The sequence below is a fragment of the Phascolarctos cinereus genome, unplaced genomic scaffold, assembly GCF_003287225.1.
Source record: "Phascolarctos cinereus isolate Bilbo 61053 unplaced genomic scaffold, phaCin_HiC Scaffold_4;HRSCAF=312, whole genome shotgun sequence".
Taxonomy (NCBI): domain Eukaryota; kingdom Metazoa; phylum Chordata; class Mammalia; order Diprotodontia; family Phascolarctidae; genus Phascolarctos; species Phascolarctos cinereus.
This window is the reverse complement of record NW_027555847.1, coordinates 481,657,632-481,680,766: the sequence shown is the minus strand read 5'-3', so window position 1 is coordinate 481,680,766 and position 23,135 is coordinate 481,657,632. Positions and strand designations below refer to the sequence as shown.

The 23,135-nt window shown below is 38.2% G+C and overlaps 1 protein-coding gene across 1 annotated transcript in view; it reads right to left on the bottom strand.

Moving 5' to 3' along the window:
* The window catches only part of PXDNL (peroxidasin like), a 510,805-nt gene extending 502,286 nt beyond the window's left edge, over positions 1-8,519 (bottom strand). Inside the window, 1 exon segment of the mRNA XM_020992584.2 lies at positions 8,307-8,519. Coding sequence (XP_020848243.1) covers positions 8,307-8,470 — 164 coding nt within the window. The 5' untranslated portion in view covers positions 8,471-8,519.
* Between the last annotated feature and the right edge of the window lie 14,616 nt (positions 8,520-23,135).

The following is a 23,135-nucleotide window of genomic DNA, read 5'->3' as shown; positions in this document are numbered from 1 at the left end:
GTTTGTGTGTATCCAGCATAGAGCCCTTTTCCTTTTATCTCTTTGGGGGTACAGACCTAGTAGCATATTGCTGGGTCAAAGGCTATGCACAGATTTAGAATGCTTTGGGCATAGTTCCAAACTGTTCTCCAGAATGGTTAGATCAGTTCACAACTCCACCAACAGGCATTTGTGTACCTATTTTTCCACATCCCCTCCAGCATTTGTCATTTTCCTTTTCTGTCATGTTAGTCAATCTGATGGGTGTAAGGTGGTACCTCTAAGTTGTTTTAATTTACATTTCTTTCCATGGAAAAAACATCAAATCCTCACAGCAGGATTTATAGGATAGTATGGAGAACAGCACAGAATAAGAAAGCATTGAACAAATGTAATCTCTGCCATTGGAAGGACTGAATCACAGATCAATTAAAGTATTACAAGTACTCTTCTAAACGACAACATATGAATGAGAGGAGACTTCCATAGGGTTGGGAATGTAGTGTGGTCAGGACCAACCAGGACTGGTAAGGAACACAGAGTGGATCACCACAAGAAGTGTCTACTTGCCCCCAAACCCATCCCCAATGGCCAGTAGAATACCACCCTTCACTTCTACCTCATAATCACTTCTAGACTAGGTTACTCTAGATATCTAGAAAATTCTAGTCACTCCTCTGATATTAAGGTAAAAGTCTCCTATCTAAATATCTGTGGTTTTTTTTTTTAAATACATATTATTTTATCTAGGAGAAAAGTTTATTAAGTGTAGCCCTTTCCCATTCTTGCAGTGGGAAGGATTAGTTTATTTGTCAATATTTCTATTGACACAAGACCCTGAACATGAGCTATTCTCCTTGATGGAGAGCTCTGGTAGAGAGGGGATATAGGCACCTATTGGCATCATGAGCTCACCTGGCAAAGGAGAAGAAGGAAAGGAGGAGATAAGGGCAGGAAAGGATGCTAGAGACAAACTTGGCCTATTTGACAGCTTTGCCTGTGGGCAGCCCCTAATGAGCCAGGACAGAGAAGATAACTGGCCCACAAGGGAATTAAGCCATGACCTGTCCTCATTAGCTCTCTGGTCTAACCTTCTAAGTTAGGTTAAGGACCTACCTGCACTATCAGTGCAAAATGTCATTTGGAAACACTGATAAACCGGCTTGTAACACAGTAGGAGCTGGTATCTCCAGATTTCTTTCTCGTGTCCTGCAAGTGCTTAATTAATATTTCATGTCCCCAAAAAGAAGCATAAAATACATGCATGGAATTCTTAAAATTTTAAGGATAGCACTTTTTCAGGTCTCACATTTTCCCACAGTCACACGGTATGTTAAGAAATAAATGTATCAAAGTTCCTTTCCCTCCAATTCAAAAATAAGTATAATTTTATACCCACCTATATTTGTTTATTTACACATATGCATATGTGTATATGTACATGCATGTATGTATATGTATATAAGTATATATTGTATGCGTGTGGTTCTAGAATGGGAGACATTTGGACCTCACTATATAGAAAGTATCTATATCTACATCTCTATATGTATGCATGTATGTATGAATGTATATGTATGTACATGTGTGAATATGTATGTATGTGTATGAATAAATAACCATAAGCAGTTAAAGATGGAAGGGCCCTAAAGGCCATGTAGTCCCAATCTCTCATTTTACAGATCAGGAATCCCTAGTTGTAATGAGTAACCACTGTTATCTCAGCAATATGTTGGGCCAATGCAGTGTGTCAGTGCTTTTGGAAAAAAATCTGTTTCAGGGGTCAAAGTAAGAGGTCAAAGCAACCTCTGAGGGTTGAATGAAATAAAAAAAAGTCACAGATGGAATGGAAATTGGAAAATGCTGAAAAAAATCCTATTTTGTTCTCAAACAAGTTGAAGTTCTTATCAACTAAGCAGGTCTTTTCCTTACTGAGCCAAATCTAATTTTTTTTCATTCAATTTTGCACTATCTGGAGTGCAAAGTAAGCTTTCTACACAGGGGAAAAGTCTTTAAATGAGTAACACAACTTACTTATTCCTGTAAATGAATACTTATCTAAGACTTCTGGGGAAATCCTGACTCAAAACATTCTGAGCCTAATTTTTTTTTCAAATGTAATCAAACAACTTTTAAGTGGGAGTTGCTCGCTAAAATGAACCTGAATCTTTCCTATCCCCCTCCCATCATGCTTCCTAAATCCATTCACATTTCTTAGTCAGTACATAAAAAGACTGCACAAGGTACAGATTAATGACCTTGGAATAAAAAGAAGCCGAAAAAGCCAAGTGATGTACTGCTTCTGATTACTGATCAGACGGACTACATGAAGAAATTATTTTTATGGCCACAGATTTTTTATCTGCAGCTTCCAGTTCTTGAGAATTGACCCCGCTCTCAGGGATGCAAAGTAAAGAACTCACACTTTCTAAAACTTTATCCTTATGATAACTGATTGAATCCTTTCCTGTTGGGTTGATGGTAATTGCTTTAAAAACAATGGATATGATATCAGTTATATCTCCCATCAAATGATATTTTTATTCTGAGGTTTTATATTCTTTTCTTATTCTAAAATCATGATTAAACTTTGAACACAGCAAATTTCTATAGCGCCTGTGGTGGGGAAAAGAAGATTATTTGTATTCAAGGTAAGGTAGGTTTAAGAAGCAATATCAGAAAAACATCAGGGAAAAAATTATCTGTTGCCACAATGTTGTAAGAAAATAGATTCCCTGATTATTCAGTTGCAGCTAAAATACTACCATGATCTCCATCACCTAGCAATTTTATCCTTGAGTAGAAACTCTATACCCTTTAAGTCTTAGCTTACAAAGGCAGTATCATTAACTCCCATGACAAAACTCATTCTCTAAAAGAACCCACACATTAATGAGTTTTGTCTTGGGAGTTAATGATATTGTTAAATGACAATATAATTATCTGGCATTAATTAATAGTTTAGGAATGGATCAATTCATGTAGGCCTTAAATGTATCTCTAGCTTTCTCCACAATATCCCATCCATAAGATTTTTTTAAATGAAATCCTTCTTTAAAATCTTATTTTTCATAATGGCTAAGAAATAGAGTGGTAGATCAATGGAATAGGTTAGGTATGCAAGACACAGTAGTCAGTGACTATAGTGATCTACTATTTGATAAACCCAAGGACCCCAGCTTCTGGGATAAGAACTCACTATCTGACAAAAATTGCTGAGAAAACTGGAAAAGAGTATGGCAGAAACTAGGCATAGATTAAACTCTCACACCATATACCAAAATAAAGTCAAAATAGGTTCATGATTTAAATAGAAAGGCTGATACTATAAACAAACTGGGAGAGTAAGGAACAGTTTATCTGTCAGATTTACGAAGAACAGAAGAATTCATGATCAAACAGGAAATGGAGAACATTATGAAATGCAAAGTGGATAATTTTGATTACATTAAATTGAAAAGTTTTTGTACAAACAAAGCCAATGCAACCAAGATTAGGAGGGAAGTAGAAAAACAGGGAAAGAGTTCTAACAACCACTGTCTCTGATAAGGGCCTCATTTCTAAAACATAGAGAATTAAGTCACATATATAAGAATACAAGTCATTCCTCAATTGATAAATGGTCAAAGTATATGAGTAGGCAGTTTTCAGATGAAGAAATTAAAGCCATCTATAGTCACATGAAAAAAATGCTCTAAATCACTATTGATTAGAGAAATGTAAAACAAAAGAACTTTGAGGTACCACATCACACCTATCAGATTGGCCAACATGACAAAAACAAGAAAACGATAAATGTTAGAGAAGACGTGGGAAAACTGGAACACTAATGCATTGTTAGTGGAGTTGTGAAATGATCCAACCATTCTGAAGAGCAATTTGGAACTATGCCCAAAGAGCTACAAAAATGAGCATACCTTTTGACCCAGCAATAGCACTTCTAAGGCTGTATCCCAAAGAAACCATAAAAATGGAAAAAGGACCCACATGTATAAAAATATTTATGGCAGCTCTTTTTATGGTGGCAAAGAATTGGAAATTGAAGGGATGCTCATAAATTGGGGAATGGCTGAACAAGTTATGGCATGTGAATGTAATGAAATACTATTGTGTTAAGAAATGATGAGCAGGTGAACTTCAGAAAAACCTGCAAAGACTTGTATGGACTGATGCTGAGTAAAGTGAGCAGAACCAAGAGAACATTGTACACAGTAACGGTCAAGTTGTGTGATGACTAATATTGATAGACTAAGTTTTTCTAAGCAATGCACAGATGTAAGACATCTCCAAAGGTCTCATATGGAAAATGCTATCCACATTCAAAGAAAGAACTATGGGGTTTGAATGCAGATCAAAGCATACTATTTGTTATTTTTTTTCTTCTGTTTTGTTTCCTCTTTCTGGTGGTTCCTCCTATTGGTTCTTATTCTTCCTTATAACATGATTAATGTGAAAATATTTTTAATAGGAATGTATATGTATAGCCTATATCAAATTGCATGCCATTTTGGGGAAGGAGGGAGGGAGAGAGGGGAGAAAATGTTAAAACTCAAAAGCTTATGGAAGTGATTGTTGAATCAAAATAAACAAATTAATAAAAAAGATGTTATTTTTCCCCAGTTATCTAAACTCAGTCAGCATGTTTCAAACATAGGCTTTGAATTTGCAGAAAGACAGAAGCTCACTTTCAATTACTTGGAGCAAACCTGTCTCTGGGTAATGGAGTACTGAAAAGCCCTTGAAATAAAATGAATGAAAATTACTACTGTTTTTTCTTTGAGCCCTATTAGTTTCTTATCTCTTTAAAATGTAGTTCAGTCTTCTAAATTCTCGCTAACATTATATTACTTAGTGGATTTGGAGTATCTTTCTGAAGGATAACAAGTCCCAGTCTGGCCCAATTGTACATTTCCTCATATTGGCTTTCCCCACAGGATTTGGAGGAAGATGCTAAATGTAACTAACTGTAAAGTTTTAAGATTTTAAAACCTTAGACTTTCTGGAAGGCAGCAATAGAGAAAGAATGCAGATTTCATTTTTATAAAATCACTGACTTTCTGAAACTTTCTAATTTATTTTCAACTTAATGGAAATAACCATTCCTGTATTAGTAATCTCATCCTCAGAAAAAGCTACAGTAGGGAAAGCCATGAGCTTCTCTGACTTAATATTCACTACCCTAAAACCAAAGCTGCAAATGCATGGATTTGCATGGATGCAACTGCATCCATGCTTCTTTCTCTCCATAGTTTTACCTTTTCAATGAATGCTACTTCATTTCTTGACATCACAGAATGGAAATAACTTCTGGTAGATGGCTAATTTCTCTGTGTGTGTGTGTGCGTGTGTGTGTGTGTGTGTCTGTCTGTCTGTCTGTCTCTGTGTGTGTCTCTTTCTCTCTGTGTCTGTCTGTCTATCTGTCTCTGTCTCTGTCTCTCTCTCTTCCTTAGAATCTTTGACTTAATGCAGAAATGATGCTTGGACAACAGGAAGGAAGAAGGGAGAGAGAGAGAGAGGAAGGAAGGGACATAAGGGGAGGAGGAGAGGAAGGGAGGAGGTAGAAAAAAGGAGGAGGGAGGGAGAAAGGAAGCAAGTGAAGGAGGGAAGGAAAGAATGAAAGAAGGGAAGGAGGGAAGGAAGAAATGAAAGGAGGAAAGGAAAGAAGGGAGGGAGGGAAAGTTAAATGCTTTCACAATGTTTTTACAGCTAACTACTGGCAAAGATAAGCCTAGAACCCACAACTTCTGCCTCCCAGAATAAATAGTTCTTGTTCCTTGTGACTTGATTCTAAACACATGCTCCCCCTACTCCAAGTACATTAGAGTTTTTTCATAGTTCCCTATTCTCAGGGATCTCTAGAAGGTATCTTCTGGGAAAGGAAAAGGGTCTCTTGTAAGGTTCTGCTTTAGCAATTTTAAAAATCAGATAATAAGCATTAAATTTGTATAATTCCTTTTCTCTTAGACTATCTTCCATCTATTCTGTGTGTATATTTATATATGTATACACCCACATATAATGTTTTCATTTTGTCCTCCCTATTTGAGTTCTGAACTGGTATTTGCCTTTCACAGGCTGCTAGGTGGTAGAGTAGCTAAAGCACTGCACCTACAAGTAAGGTAAGACTTCAGTTCAAATTAAGCTTCAAGCACTTATTAACTGTGCCCCCTATTACCCTATGTCTGCTCAATTTCCCCATGGGGATGATAATAGCCCCTCTTTCCCAGGATTGATGTGTGGATAAATAATATTTGTAAAGTACTCTTAAAACCTTAAAACATTATAAATGGCAACTATCATCATCATTATTAATGGGATCCCCAGTGCTTAACACAATGCCGGGCACATACTAAGTGCTTCACAAATATTTACTCATTGAGTAGCATATTCCAAAGTGAATAGCAGTAAGAATTCCAAATATATTTTCCCACATAGATTTATAAGGAGTAGAGTCTACTCCTCTGATTGAATTCAGACAATATGTTTTTTAATCTAGTGTGATGGCTAATTATTCTCAAAACATTTTGACACTTCACTTTGGGTTCATTTCATTAAAAGGTAATTATTATTATTCTGCTCCCTAACAATTTCATCTTCAGATGCCAAACATTTGAATGTAGAAAATGTAAATGTCTGTAGGGGAAGGTCTCTTGCAAGAGATGTTGTACCTTTAAAAGCTAGGAAAGAAACAAGAGATGAACCACAATATTAACAGCTATCCTGTAGTTAACAGGCCAGAAAATTGTGACTCAGATAAAATTGTGCTGTATTGCTCTTCACTCTACTGGGAAGATCATCAAATACTCAAGAGCAACTATAAACAAACTATGAACAAATAGGTGAAACTATATCCCCCCTCAATTCAATCATTTCAATTGAATAATCATGATTACTAGCTTCATACTTTTCAAGCACATGATTTTTTCCTATAATCAATTTATTTCGAATTCTAACAACTAGTTCTTTCAATGTTAAATTTTCAGGTGCCTGAGAAGTTAAATGGCTACCTCCATTTGAAACAAAAATCTGTATCTACCACCACCTTGTGTTAAAAACCTTGAATCTCCATTTGTGCCCTGCTTACTTGATATTCTCCCAAAGGACTTGCATTCCTGGTCATAAGCCTTATTTTGGTTCTTGGCTGCAATGTTAATCTAACAAAGTGCAGAATAAACAGCTGCTACAAAATACGTAGGTGCAGGTCAGTTACCTGATCTTTGCGTTGTATTATCACACCTAGATTTTTCTTTGGGCTATCAGGAAGTTCCCACTCCCCAGTTATTTGTCTCACCCTGTTACTCTCTCAAACAAGCTGTTAGACGTGATTTGTTCTGGCTCCAAGATCTTAAATGTCCAAAGACAGTCTCATGTCCACTGATGAATGCATGGAGTGAAACGATTGAAAGAATTTCTCTAAGAGTCAGGCGACATTAGAAAGCAGGCATTGCCTTAACCTTTTAGGTTAGCACAAGTTTATGTATGCCTTTATTCTTTTGACCACAGTCAACCTCCTCCCCTGTTTTTGGTCAGCTAACTTGATAGACAATCAAGAGATGCTCAATTTAATAGCAGCTCTAGTGTAAGGACTTTAATAGACTGAGAACTCTCTTCCAGCACTCCTCATTCTCTCTTCCAGTGAAGGAGAAGTGTTTCTAGTGGAGAAACTAGTCCCAAGTTTATGCAAAGGAAAAAGGTAATGAAAAGAGCAGGGCTCTTGTGTCAGGATAACTGGGGTGAAATCCAAACTCTGGCATTAACTATGTGACCTAAGCAGGTGACTTAACCTCTCGGCTTTTTTGCCCATCTATAAAATAAGGAGGCTGGATTACATTATTTTAAAGTTTCCTTTCAAATGTAATATCTCCTATCTCAATTTAGCAGAGTTATCTGGAACTACAGATGGGCTCCAATTAGGATTTCAAAGATATGGGGAAAGAAGGGAAAGAAGAACAGAAAAAAGTCAAAGTACAGAGATGCTAAAATAAGTTTGTTTTTCTTCTTTGAGAGGCTGGAGAGAAGAGGTGGAGAATGAGCATTTTCAAGGCGAATTCTAGTTATTTTAATCAAGGCTACTCCTAAAAATTCAAATTTAAGCAACTAAGTCAAATATAATGCCCTGTTTTTATAAAGTCTGACAATGCATATTCCCACAGTTGTCCAGAAACGAAAATACTCGAAATGCACAAGCAAGGAGGTATCAGGCCCCCACCAAAAGGTATGAGAGAATGACGTTTATCGCCAGCAGACAGAAGTTCCGTGGGGTGGGAGTGGGGGCAGGAGAAGGGGGTTGTCACTGAGCAAGTTTGCGAGGGCATGTGTAAACTTACAGGACCGTGGTCTGCTGTGGCACCTTAGGGATGTGATCCAGCATCAAGTGCATGCAGCGGATGGTGCTCTTAAAGCAAAGACAACGGCTAGGACAGGACAGAACCGGGAGGACCCACACAGCCAGGAGAAAGCCCGCGGTACAGCAGCCTCGTTTGGGCTCCATCACTGCATTCGCGGCGGCGGCAGCAAAGGCGGAGAGGGCTGTTGGGACTTGGAGCAGCCACGCTCTGGAGCTGCTCTCAAGGAAAGCACAATTCTTGTCCAATCAGCGAGGGGGCAGATCACATTACAGAGGCTGCGGGCACCGGGCAGCACTGCGCTCAGAAGGGCAGATTATTAGTCTTGTCAATGTAAAAGTCCTCTCTTACCAACAAATCCATTCTTTAGACAGGCTCGTATAAATATTAACTTTTTCAAAGGTGCATTCCATCGCACGTTTATATAGGACCCATCCTCACTGCCCCTAGCTTTCCTTTTGAAGCTTGGCTTGATTAAAATTTTATAGGATCAATGCAGAGCTGATTTTCTTTTTTCTCTTTTAAAGTCACCAAATCCTAAAGGGTAGAATTCTAATTAGATGATCTAAGCACAAATATTCCTTCACTACTCCAAAGTCTGATCATTTAATATGCAGTGAAGACAGGATAGAAATTATTTTTATAGTAGACTATATGCTTAACTGGAAATAAGTTCATTTTACAAGTAGTCAAATTAGTTGTAATGTTTAAATGTTAAATTCGTGGATCTACAAAACTATGAAAGCCTACGGTACTATCTGTGGAAAAGATGGTCTAACTTTTCAAATAAGTTTGCAAGAGTAAAATACTGAGAGGATAATTTTATTATTTTTTTAAAATGTTCCACTTGGTCAGCCTTTCATTTTCTGTTAGTAGGGAACTTTTGACCGAATGCTTACATTGTTGTGGTTCTGATACATACTTCAGTCAATCAAGCAATTAGTAAAGACTTATTCTGGAACAGTCTCAGTGAAAGGTAAGGAGATGACAAAGACAAAGAGGAAACGGTTCTTTCCTTCAGAGTTTCCATACCTGGGCATAATTTGTGAATAAATATTAGGTTAATAGCCAGGTAGCAAAATATAATGAGTAGACTGCTATAATTAGGAGTGAGTACAAATCCCAACTGAGACACTAATCTTTTGTATGGTCATCATGGAAAAGTCACTTATATTCTCCATTAGCATCAGTTTTCTCATCTTTAAAATGAGGGAAGGTACACCATATACTAAAATAAAATCAAAATAAGTACACGATTTAGATAGAAAGGTTGATACTATAAGCAAACTGGGAGAGCAAGGAATAATTTGCCTGTAAGTATGCTTAAGGAGAACAGAAGAATTTATGACAAAAAAGAGAAACAGAACATTATGAAATGCAAAATGGATAATTTCAATTACATTAAATTGAAGAGTCTTTGTACAAACAAAGCCAATGCAACCAATATTAGGAAGGAAGCAGAAAACTGGGAAAGAATTTTTACAACCAGTTTCTCCGATAAGAGTCTCATTTCTAAAATATATAGAGAACTAAGTCAAATTTATAAGAATACAGTCATTCCCCAATTGATAAATGGTCAAATGATATGAACAGGAAGTTTTCATATGAAGAAATTGAAGCTATTTATAGTCATATGAAAAAATGCTCTAAATCACTATTGATTAAAGAAATGCAAATCAAAACCACTCTAGAGGTACCACATCACACCTATCATATTGGCTAACACGACAAAACAGGAAAATAGCAACTTGTGGTATATGAGTGCAATGGAATACTATTGTGCTATAAAAAATGATAATGGGAAAGTCACTTGAACTCAGGTCCTCCTGACTCCAGGGCTGGTGCTCTATCCACTGAGTCACCTAGCTGTCCCATAAAGCTAGTTGTCTTTCTTTCTTTCTTTTCTTTTCTTTTTTTATTTTTGGCTAGGCAATGGAGTTAAGTGATCGCAGCTCAGACACTTGACACTAGGCAAGTCACTTAACTCCATTGCCTAACCAATAAAACAAAACAAAACAAATAAAATAAAATAAAATAAAATTTTAAAAAATGATGAGCAGGTGGACTTCAGAAAAACCTAGAAAGACTTGTATGGACTGATGCTGAGTGAAGTGAGCAGAATCAGGAGAACATTGCACACAGTAACAGCCACATTCTTTGATGACTAACTTTGATAGACTAAGTTTTTCTCAGCAATGCAAGGATCTAAGACATGTCCAAAAGACTTATGATGGAAAATGATATCCACATCCAGAGAAAGAACTATGGAGTCTGAATGCAGATTGAAGTATAATGTTTGTTCTTTTTTTTCTTCTCTTTTCCTTTGTTTCTTCTTTCTTGTGGTTCCTCCTATTGGTTCTAATTCTTCTTTACAACATGACTGATGTGAAAAAATGTTTAATAGGAATGTATATGTAGAACCTATATCTTGCACACCATCTTGGGGAGGGAGGAGGGGATGGAGAGAAAATTTAAAACTCAAGAACTTATACAAGTGAATGTTGAAAACTAAAAATTAATTGATTAAAATGAAAGCTAGATTAAAAACATTTAAATGGGGGAAATAATAATTGAATTATCTACCAACAGTATTATAATGAGTAAAGTGCTTTACAAATGTTAAATCTTAAATGTGAGTTAATACAAGATAAATTTAAAGGAAATATCTATTCAGAAATCCATTATTTTAAACAACAATTTTTAAATGTTTTAATCTGAAGAATATAAATTCAAATGTACTTCTCTACAATAGTACATTTTACAAAACATGACCATTATTTTAAAAAAAACACCTTAAACTGATATATTTAAATTGAGGTAATAGCACAAGATAAATGAACACACACACACACACACACACACACATATGTGTATATATATATATATGTCAGGTAAAAAAACAAGTGGAGTACTGACTATTGACAATCATCTTTATAAATTCGATGCTATGTTTGGCTAGCCCTTACAGTCTACTGTTGGCCAATACTGCCCTCTTTTGGCAAAATGTTTAAATAGATTATTTTCGTCTTTAAAATTTTTTTGGTGTGTGTTTGGGAGGCAGGAATGCACACAATTTCAAGGAGAGATTATTTTACTTGACTAACAAGAGAAGAAAAAACAAAAGCAGAATTTTAAAGTTTGAAAATTTTCATGGTTTATTATCTAAACTGATTTTATTACAAATTTACAAATTTACATTTATTACAAGTTTACAAATTAATGAGGGGAATAGACAGGAGATGTGAGGAACCAACTTCTTCCTGTCTATAATCACATAAGTAGGAGCCAATGTCACCAACTTGCTCAGGTGTTCTGTGCATGGAAAAGATGCATGAATGCTATGAATGTTAATTTCAAGATTAATAAACCAATTAATGTTGTTTTGCATTAGTATACCAACTATCTGGGGAGGGGGGAGGGGAGAAATCCAACCCTTTAAGAAATCTCTTTTATCAATTCATACATCAAGCATCTAACATGTGCTAGCACAGATTTGATAGATTGGGTAGAGTTACAAAAGAAATAGATACATGTAACCTGTGAGGCACAGTGGGATATGGCAGCCAAAAAAATGCTAACATAATATTAAACTTCACTGAGAGGCATAATATCCAGCACTAAGGAATTGATGAGCCCAGTATACTCTGTGCTACTCAAACCACATCTGGAGCACAGTATTCAATATGGATGCCCTATTTTAGGAAACATATTGATGCTAGAGAGCTTCCAGAGAAGGAAAGATAACAAGGGTTTTAAGTTGATGTCATATACTGATCTGTTGAAGTAACTAGGGATCTTTAACCTAGGGAAGGAAAGATTTGGGGGCACAGAGTGATACATGATGGTAGGACAAGAATTGTTCTACTTAGTATTTAAAACACACACAAAAACCCTTCACTTGAAGTGCAAGTGTTCTACACTCATGCCAAGAGAAGTAAATTTCAACATATAGCAATATTAGCTAAAATTACTCAAGGCATTCTTTTACTTATTAAGTAAATAAATAAATAAAGCCTGTGTTCACTTTTAACCATCTATATTCTAGATTTTTGTCTTAGTCAAAAGGAAATGTGTGTTGTTCAATCATGTCTGACTCTTCATGACCCAATTTGAAGTTTTCTTGGCAAAGATACTGGAGTGATTTGCCATTTCCTTCTCTGGCTCATTTTACAGATGAGGAAACTGCCCATGGTCACAAAGCTAGTAAGTGTCAGAGGCCAGATTTGAACTCACAAAGATGAGTCTTTCTGACTCTAGACCTGGCACTCTGTCCACTTTTCCACCTAGCAGCCCTAAAGAAAATGTACATAGAGGCAGCTAGGTGGTACAGTGGATAGGGCACCAAACCTGGAGTCAGGAGGACCTGAGTTCAAATCTAGCCTCAGACACTTGACACTTACTAGCTGTGTGACCCTGGGCAAGTCATTTAACCCCATTGCTTAGCCAAAAAAAAATGTACATGTATAAGTTAAACTGATTTGATTTTATAAGCCCTGTGGACCCTCATGGCTGTGTACCAATTCTTTTATTCTTTCCTGATTGACTATGCCACTCCCCAGTATTTATTCCAAATTCATCTCTTCTTTCTCAGCAGAAGATCTCTTCACATTTTTTTTTTAAAAACGAGGCATTGCAATGGGAACTCCATCTATTCTTCATTTCCACATTTTAAGTCATCTCAATATCATCCCCTATTCTCCTTCTTTGCTGCACCCTCAAAGGTAAGGCGCCTCTCCTTGGAAACACCAGCTTCTCTACTTGTGCCATAGATCCCATCTCATCAGATTTTCCCTGTGCACACTCCTTTCCTAATTTTCAGACCCTTTTTCATTGGCTCCTTCTCTACTGCCTAGAAAAATAAACAGGTCTCTATCATTAAATTTAAAATTTAAAAAAAGCTTGAACATTCCAGCCCCTCAAGCTATGACTCTTTAAACAGTCTTTTTCATAGTCAAACTTCCAAACACCTGCTGTCTATACTTTCTTACTTCCAACGCACTTCCCAGTCCCTTGCAATCTGGCTTTCCTTCCCATTACTACTAAGAAGAGTAGTTGTTCTGGCCACATCTTCTATCTCTTGCTGTGCATGGCCAAAGAGTGTCTTCTAAAGGAAGGCAAGTAGGGTCCTGGCAACTTTCATCTCCCTTCTCTGAGAATTCCACCCACTATTGCACTTGCCTGACTTCCAGCACCGGCTAAGAAGAGTGGAGTAAAACCTTCTGATGGGAGCCTGCTATCCTCTGATGCTCTTATTCCCCAAGAGAAGGCTGTAAGAGACTGGATACAATTTCTATCTATGCCAAATGCTTCCACCCCACCGAAAACTAACATCCCTACCACTATGGCCCTTAGAATGTCTGTTCCATAGGCAAAAACTTCCCTTTGTTCTAAATTTTTCCTCTCCAACTCCTTCCATCTTTGAGCAGTCACCAAGACCTGCTTAACCACTGGCCTCAGGGCCAGCCTTTCAAGTGTTGGCTGTACCTTTACTTATTCCCCTCAACTCACTACTAGAGGTAACAGAGTTGGAATACTCCTTGCTCCCCATTGCTACTTTAAGGTTCTTCCCCTACCTCTATCATTCAGTAACCTCTCTTCCTTTGAGGTTCATGTAATCCATATCTACCACCTATCAAAATCCTGATATCTGTTGCCTACAGTTTTCCAAGGCACTATCTTTAACTCAGTGAGTTTGATAAATGGCTCAAATTTTTCTCTCCTCCCCAGTTCCTGATCTCACCCTAGAGGATTCCAATAGTCGTTGACACTTATTCACACACTCTAATCACTCAGTTCCTCAACCTACTCACTTTCTATAACCTACTTCTCCACCCCATCCCAGCCACACCCAAAGATGATTATGCCCTTGATTTTGTTATTACCCACAAAAGCACCACCTTCATGTCAAAGAAGGCTGAATTATTTTTAAGTGATGGCGATAGGGCAGCTAGGAGGCACAGTGGATAGAGCACCAGCCCTGGAGTCAGGGGGACCTGAGTTCAAATCTGACCTCAGACATTTGACACTTATTAGCTGTGTGACCTTGGGCAAGTCACTTAACCCTGATTGTCTCGCAAAAAAAAAAAAAAGTGATGGACAGTGGAGTCAAGATGGCAGATTAAGGGCAGCTACTCAGCTGAACTCTCCCCACATTCCCCTACAAACAATTCTAAAATAATGCCTTGAATCAAATTTTGAAGTGGCAGAGCCAACAAAAGATTACAAGGAGACATTTTTCCAGCCTAAAAAAATTAGGAGGTTGGCAGAAGTTTGTGATACCAAAATGATAGGGGCAGTAGTGGCTTCCAGAGCTCTTAGCACAGAAACAGTAAGGGGGTCAGACAATTGATCAGAAAGAGATGACAGGGGGACCCCTTGCTGGTACTGGGTATAGCTGACACTGATTGGCAACTAAATTGTTCCATATACAGTTCTAGGTCACAGTTCCAGGGTGGAGAGGAGTGCTAGTAGCAATTGTTGGTAGTAAGGACACAGAGGCCCTCGTCACAGTTCCAAGGCAAAGAGGAGCACTAGCACGTGTAGCTGCAGGAGACTAGGGGCCTTTGCTGGGTAAAGACCAGAGAGCAGACAGGAAAGCAGTGCCCATACCTCTCCCAGTATGACACCACCTTGGAAGCACCAAAAACTTCCAAACCCCCAGAACTAGCTCTGAAAACCGCAGCACAAAAAAAGCCTGAAGCTTGGGACAATGCCTCCCCAGCCTCAGGTGAGCAGAGCCCAACTTTAATAAAAAGTTCAAAGTCAAGAAATAAGCTAAGAAAATGAGCAAACAAACAAACAAAAAAAGAATTTGACCACAAAAAGCTATCATGATAGCAGGGAAGAGCAAGACAAACTCAGAAGAAGCCAAAAATGTGAAAATAGCTACAAGAATTTTTCTCAAAGAAAAATTGTAATTGGACCAAAACCCAACAAGAATTCCTGGAAGAGTTAAAGAAAGAGATAAGACTGATAGAAGAAAAATTGGGGAAAGAAATGAGTGATGTAAGAAAATTATGAAAAAAGAATTAGCAGCTTTGTAAAACACACACATGCACTTGTACACACACACACACACACACACACACACACCCCTGAAGAAAATAACACCTTAAAAAACAAAATTGGCCAAATGGAAGAAGAGGTGCAAAATCTCACTGAAGAAAATAATTCCTTAAAAATTAGAATTGGGCAAGTGAAAGCTAATGACTCCATCAGACATCAAGAAGAAAACAAAGTCAAAAAATGAAAAAAATGGAAGAAAATTTGAAATCTCATTGGAAAAACAACTATCTGAAAACAGATCAAGGAGAGAAAAGTTAAGAATTATTGGACTACCTGAAAGCAATGATAAGAGAAAGAGTTTAGACATTGTATTTCAAGAAATTATCAAGGAAAACTGTTCTAATATCATAGATCTAGAGGGTAAAATGAACATTGAAAGAATCCACCAACCACCTGCTGAAAGAGATCCCAAAATGAAAACTCCTAGGCATATTATAGCTAAATTCCAGCACTCCCAGGTCAAAGAGAAAATATTCCAAACAGCCAGAAAAAAACAATTCGAGTATCATGGACCCACAGTCAGGACAACACAAGATTTAGCAGCTTCCAAATTAAAGGTCTTGGAATATGATTAATTGGTTATTGTGCTTCATACTCAAAGAGGACCAAAATGACATCACCGTATTGGGGTCAAGGTATGGTGTGTCCAAGTGTGGCTGATAAGACCAATGTGAGCTCAGAAGATTCCACTATGGGTTAAGTGCAAATAGTCCATGTGAACATTTGGAGTGGAGACATCTCTAAATTTGTGCATCTTACATTTCTTTTGAGCTGCTGAATTCTGCTTTGCTCATAGAACACAATATTCTTTGATGTGCACATGCCACGCGAAAGATCCTGTGCCAGTGTTTCCCATGTCTCACAATTTATTCCAAAGTTCTTCGGAGAGACCTTGAGATTGTCTGTATACCTTCTTTTGTTTTTGTTTTTTGTTTTTGTTTTGGCTAGGCAATGGGGTTGTGACTTGCCAAGGGTCACACAGCTAGTAAGTGTTATGTGTCTGAGTCTGGATTTGAACTCAGGTCCTCCTGAATCTAGGGCTGGTGCTTTATCCACTGTGCCACCTAGCTGCCCCTGTATACCTTCTTTTGACCTCCATGTGAGTGTTTGCCTTGTGTGAGTCCTCTGTAAAATTTCAAACAATGTCACCAGCCCATTGGAGTTGCTCTCTCTGCAGTAGCGTTTGAATCCTTGGCAGTTCAGCTCAGAAAGGACCTCAGTGTCTTGTACCTTATTTTGCCAGGTGATCTTCAGAATCTTCCTAAGACAATTCAAATGGAAGCTGTTCAGTTTCCTGGCATAGCACTGGTATACTGCACAGCTTTCCCAGGCATATAGCAATGAGGTCAGTACAATAGCTCTAAAGATCTTCAGTTTGGTATGCAGCCTAATGCCTCTTCTCTCCCACACTTTCATTCAGAGCCTCCCAAACACTGAGTTAGCTCTGGCAATGCATGCATCAACCTCATCATCTATATGTATATCTCAGCCAAGGTAAGTGAACTTATCCAAAGAATTCTAAATTTCTTCATTTGCTGTAACTGATGGTTCCATGTATGGATGGTGTGGTGTTGGCTGGTGGAGAACCTCTGTTTTCTTGGTATTAATTATCAGGCCAAAATGAACACAAGTGGCAGAAAATTGACCCATATTCTATTGCATCTCAACCTCAGAGGCTGCACTGAGTGCACAACCATTTGCAAACAAAAAAACATGCACCAACTCTCCCTCTACTTTAGTCTTGGCTTGTAGTCTTTTCAAGTTAAATAATTTATCATCAGTGCAGCAACTGACCTTGATACTGTTTTCATCCTCACTGAAGGCATCCAAAAACATCACAATAAAAACTGGGGAAGCAAGCACACAGTACTGTTTCATTTCATTAATGGATGAGAAAGCATGAGAGCATTATCCAGCATCCGGAACTTGTGTAAGCATGCCATCATGGAACTTGCATACAATACTGATGAACTTCTACAGCCAACCAAATTTTGCCATGATTTTCCACAAACCCTCATGACTGACAATATCAAAGGCCAATTTGATGGCACAGTTGGTCAGACTAACAAACATTGTGTGTCCACCTCTGTTCTGTTCCTGGCATTTCTCCTGGAGTTGCCAGGCAGCAAACACCACATAAACAATTTCTTGGCCCTTTCTGAAGCCACACTGGCTCTCGGGTAGATGACCATCTTCCAAGTGAAGGATCAGCCTATTATGGAGGATTCTGGCAAGAATCTTGCCATCAATGACAAAGAGAGAGCCCTTCCCACCCACTCCCTTCCCCCCTCCCCCATGATTGTCACAGGACAACTTATTTCCCTTTCCAAAAGGAAATGGTATATGATATTCTGGAAGGTGAAAGAGCTAAGACTGGGGGCAGCTAGGTGGCACAGTGGATAAAGCTCTTGCCTTGGCGTCAGGAAGACCTGAGTTCAAATCTGACCTCAGACACTTGACACATACTAGCTGTGTGACCTTGGGCAAGTCACTTAACCCCAATTGCCTAGCTAGGATTACAACCAAGAGTAATTTACCCAGAAAAACTGAGTGTAATCCTTCAAAGGAAAAAATGAATATTTAATGAAATAGAGGATTTCCAAGCATTCCTGAGGAAAAGACCAGAGTTGAATAGAAAATTTGACATTCAAACACAAAACTCAAGAGAAGCACAAAAAAATAATATGAAAGATTAATTATAAGGGACTCAATAAAGTTAAGCTATTTATATTCCTATATGGGAAAATGATACATGTAACTCCTAAGAACTTTATCATTATTAGGGCAGTTTAAAGGAGTTTACATATACAGAGAACATAGGTGTGAACTGATTATGTTCGAAAGATCTCCAAAAAAAATGAAGGGGTGAGAAAGACAGATGCATTGGGAGAAGGGAGAAGGGAGAAGTAGAATAGGGAAAATTATCTCACATAGAAGAAATGCACAAGGAAGAGCTTTTACATTGGAAGGTGAAATGGGTGGGGTGGGATGGCAGGTAATGCTTGAATTCACTCTCATCAGAATTAGTTCAGAGAAGGAAGAATATATATTACACACTCAGTTGTATATAGAAATATAACTTATCTAATAAGGAAATAAAAGGAAAAGGGGCTAAGAGAAGAGAGGATGGGGAATAGTAAAAGAAGGTGGATTAAGGCAGGCAGTGTTGAGAAGCAAAACACATTTGAAGGACAGGATAAAGAGAGAGGGGAAGAAACAGACAATAATGGTATGGAGGGAAATACACAATAATCAAAATGTGTATGGGATGAGCTCACCTATAAAATGGAAGAAGATAGCAGAATGGATTAAAAACCAGAATCCAACAATATGTTGTTTACAAGAGAAACACTTGAAGCAAAAGACACAAATTAAATAAAGGTTTAAAGCAGAATCTAACATGCTTCAGCTAAACTAAAAAAAAAGACAGAGGTAGCAATCATGATCTCAGACAAAGCAAAAACAAAAATAGACCCAATTAAAACAGATAATCAGGGAAACTACATTACACTAAAAGATACCCTAGACAATCAAGTATTATTTTAAAAAGTTATAGCAAGTTTCTCTGATAAAGTCTTCATTTCTCAAATATATAATAAGTATGGAACTGAGTCAAATGTATAAAAATAAGAGTCATTCCTCAATTGATAAATGTTGAATGTATATAAGCAGGCAGTTTTTGGAAGAAGAAATCAAAGCTACCTATATGAAAAAGTAATTAGAGAATGCCAAATTAACACAACTCTGAGGTACTGCCTCACACCTATCAGAAATAACAAATGCTGGAGGGGATGAGGGAAAAATAGGCACACTAATGCACTGCTGGTGGAATGTTCTCCATTCTGGAAAACAATTTGGAACTATACCGAAAGTGCTATAAAACTTTGCATACCCTTTGACCCAGAAATACCATTACTAGGTCTGTATCCTAAAGAGATCAAAGAAAAAATGAAAAGGATCTACATGTGGTGGCAATTAATTGGAAACCAGGGGGATGCTAATCAATTGGAGAATGGCTGAACAACTTGTGGCATATGATTGTGATGGATTACTCTTGTGCTCTAAGAAATGACAAGGAAGATGGTTTCAGAAAAACACTGCAAAACCTATATGAACTGATGCAAAGTGAAGTGAGAAGAACTAGATCATCGTGCACGGCAACAGCAATGTTGTAATGATGATTAACTGTGAAAGACCTGTCTCCTCTGATCAAACAATAATCCATGACAATACCAAAGGAATCACAATGAAAAATGCTATCCAATCCAGAGGGAGAACTGATGAGCACTGAACACAAAGTGAAGTATAATTTTCACACTTTATTTTTCTTTTTTTTTTTAATTACTAATATGGAAATTTTTTTCATGAGTTTACATATATAATTGATATATTGCTTGCCTTCTTTGGGTGGAGGAAAGAGCTGGGAGGGAAGGAGGGAGACAGAGAATTTGGAATTCAAAATTAAAAAAAAAAGAATGTTTAAAAACAATAAGTTGTTTTCTTAAAAAACTCTGAAACTCCCTGACCACAATCCATTGTCTTTCTACCACTCTCTCAGCCTTCTTTTACCAAAGTCTACTCTTTATCCTCCAACCCCTTGATCCCTCAGTTATCTCCCAGGACATCTTTGCATTAGCCACTTTCTCCTCTTTTCCCCTTCTTGAGTGCTTGGTAAACCAGTTCAACTCCACACTTTCTCTTCTCTTGAGTCCCTGGCCTCCTTATCACATTGCTGATGAGGCCTTGCCAAGCTTAGCCTTGGATCACTCCAACTATCCACTGCCTTCATTCCTACACATGTATATTGCTAAATGAGGGTGGAGAAAATCAAGCAACCATTCTGACTGGGTCCACTATAAATGCTACACAAACTTAACTAGGCCCTCATTGCTGCTTGGCAATTCTTCTATACCTTCTTTATCAATTTATTATCCTAGCTTCCACAGTGGTTCTTCCAAACCTTTTTATCTCTTCTATAATCTTCTGTGGCTTCCCATACTCCCAACCCTCTCAGGTCAGAACCTTGCCTCATATTTCACAGAAAAAAATGAGACCATTCTCTGTGACCTGCCCCTTTTCCTCTCTTCTGCATATCACTCATACACCTTCTGTCATTATCTCCTCCTTCATCTGTCTCACAGGTAAAGATGGCCCTAATCATCACCAAGGCTTTGCTCATTACCCACTACGTGCATAAGCAAGCCTGTTTCATCTTGTCGCCAACAGATTATCCCCTCCATCATTCCTACTCTCTACTCTACTACTGGTTTCTTCCCTACTGCCTACAAACATGCACGTCTTCCCCACTGTTTAACAAAAACCTAACTTGATCCTTCCATCCCCACTATCATACTATCTCTTTTTCCCTTTGTGGCTAAACTCCTTGGGAAGGCCTTCAACAACACACCTCCATTTTCTCTCCTCTCACTTTCTTAACCTTCTACAATCTGACTTCTGACCTCAACATTCCACTGAAGTGGAATGCTTTGCTCTTTCCACTGAAGTGGAAGTTACCAATGATCTCCTAATTGGCAGTTCCAATTACCTTTTCTCAATCCTAACACTTTTTTTACCTCTCTCTAGCTTCTGACAATTTCCCTTTTCTCAATATTCTATTCTCTCTAGGATTTTGGGACACTGCTCCTTCTTAGCCTTCTTTGTTGCTCTCCACCCAGGTCAGGCTCTCTAACCACAGGTGTCTCACAGCACTTCAACCTGTGCTGTCTTCTCCCTCGTATTAACTGCACTTGGTGTTCTCATCAGTTCCCATGGATTTAATTATCTTCTCCATGCTGATGATTCCCAAATCTACCTTTTCTGCCTTAATCTCTCTGCTGAGCCCCCAGTTTCACTTCTTTCATACATCTTGAAATCACTGTCCAGTAGGCATCTGAAATTCAGTATGTTGAACATTGAAAATTAGTTTCCCCTTAACTCCACACCCCTCTCCTATCTTCCTTATTATCCTCCAAATCCTCAGTCTCACAACCTAGGCATCCATCTTCTAATCCTCACTCTTACCCCCACCCCTTATCCAATGTTACCAAGGCTTGGCTTTTCCAACTTTGTGATTTCTCTTAAAATCATCTTTTTTTCTAATACCACCACCACTTTGGTTTAGGCCCTCATCACGTCATGCTTGGACTATTCCAATGACCTCCTGGCAGGTCTATCTGCCTTTTGTGTGTGTGTATGTATTCCAATACATTACTCCATTCACTCACCAGTCGTTTTCCTCAAGTACATACCCACATCCCTACACAATAAACCTCAGTGGCTCCCTCATGGCCCCCAGGACCACAGACAAAACCCTCTAGTGTTCAAAGCCCTTCATGCCATCTTACTCTTTCCCCATATACTGTTTGAGTCCATAACCACTTTGCCATTTCAAAGGTTCAGAGCATTTTCTCCAATTGTCCCTTAGGACTGAAATGTTCTCCGTAGCTTCCAAATCCTGATTTAAAATTCCCTTTTCTACAGAAGTTTTTCTCAGTCTCTTAACTCTAGTGCCTTCCCTCTTTTATTTCCCATCTATTCTAAATATAGCTTGTTTGTACAGTTTGTTGTCTCCCCCATTCACACTGTGAGCTCGAGGGCAGGAAATTTTTGCTTTTTTCTAACCTCGTTGTTTAGCAGTTACCATTAGTGTTCTGATCAATGATCTCTTTACCACTAAATCCAAAGTCTATTTCTCAATCCTGATCCTTGTTGCCATATCTCCATCTGCTGTCTTTGCTGTACTTCTGGATACTTTCTCCAGCCTGGGTTTTCCTAACCTGTTCAGCTCCTTGAGGGCAGGGACTGTCTCTCACCTCTTTTTGTATTCCTAGCTTAGTACTAGTGCCCACTATATAGTAGGCATTTAATATTTATTCACCTGCCTTCCTAAAAGGATCTCATGCATCCCAACACCCCTGCAATATGAGTACACATTCCCTGGGTAGGGTTCTCTTTCTCAACTACAAATGTCATCAGTACTCACGGATTCAGCTATCATCTCCTAAATCAAGATTCATCTCTCTCCTGAGCTATACATTCTGAAATATTCACACCTAATTTCCACTTGTACATGCAAACCCATCCCTCCTTTTGAGAGCACCATCATAGTTCTTATCACCCAAATTCACAATGAAACTGTCAATCTTCAATGATGCACCTTGACATCACTCTTACATTGCCCTTTTTCTACTCACACCAGTGACCTTAATTCAGGTTCTCATCATCTCTCTATTCTAATACTGTACTGATTATTGTAATAGCCTCCTAATTGTTCTTCATATGTCCAATCTCTCCCACTGGTCCAATCCACTGGTTTCAAAATTAGTATTTCTAAATGTCTAACCATGACAGATTCAGTGGCTCCCTATTGCTTCCGAGATAAGGGAAGGATAAGGGAAACTTAAAGCCTTTCCCAATGATTGCAGTCCACCTTGTGAAAGTGATTACCTTTTGCTTCTTACACTGATCTTCGCCCAAACTGGCCTCCTTGCTGTTCTCTGTACAAAACCTTCCTCTCTCCCATTTCCTATAAACAGGCTGTTCCCTGTGCCTAGTATGTCCAATCTCTTGGAAGCTCTATCTCCCTTCAGCTTAAGTGACTCCTTCTTAAAAACACTCTTCCTCCAACTGAATCCCCTAAAAAAAAACCCACTTCTATATCCTCTCTGAAGTTTTATGTTCCCAAGAGAAGGTAAGCTCCCTGGGGGCTAGCAATGTCTCACTTTTATGTTTCTGTCCCCAGTTCTT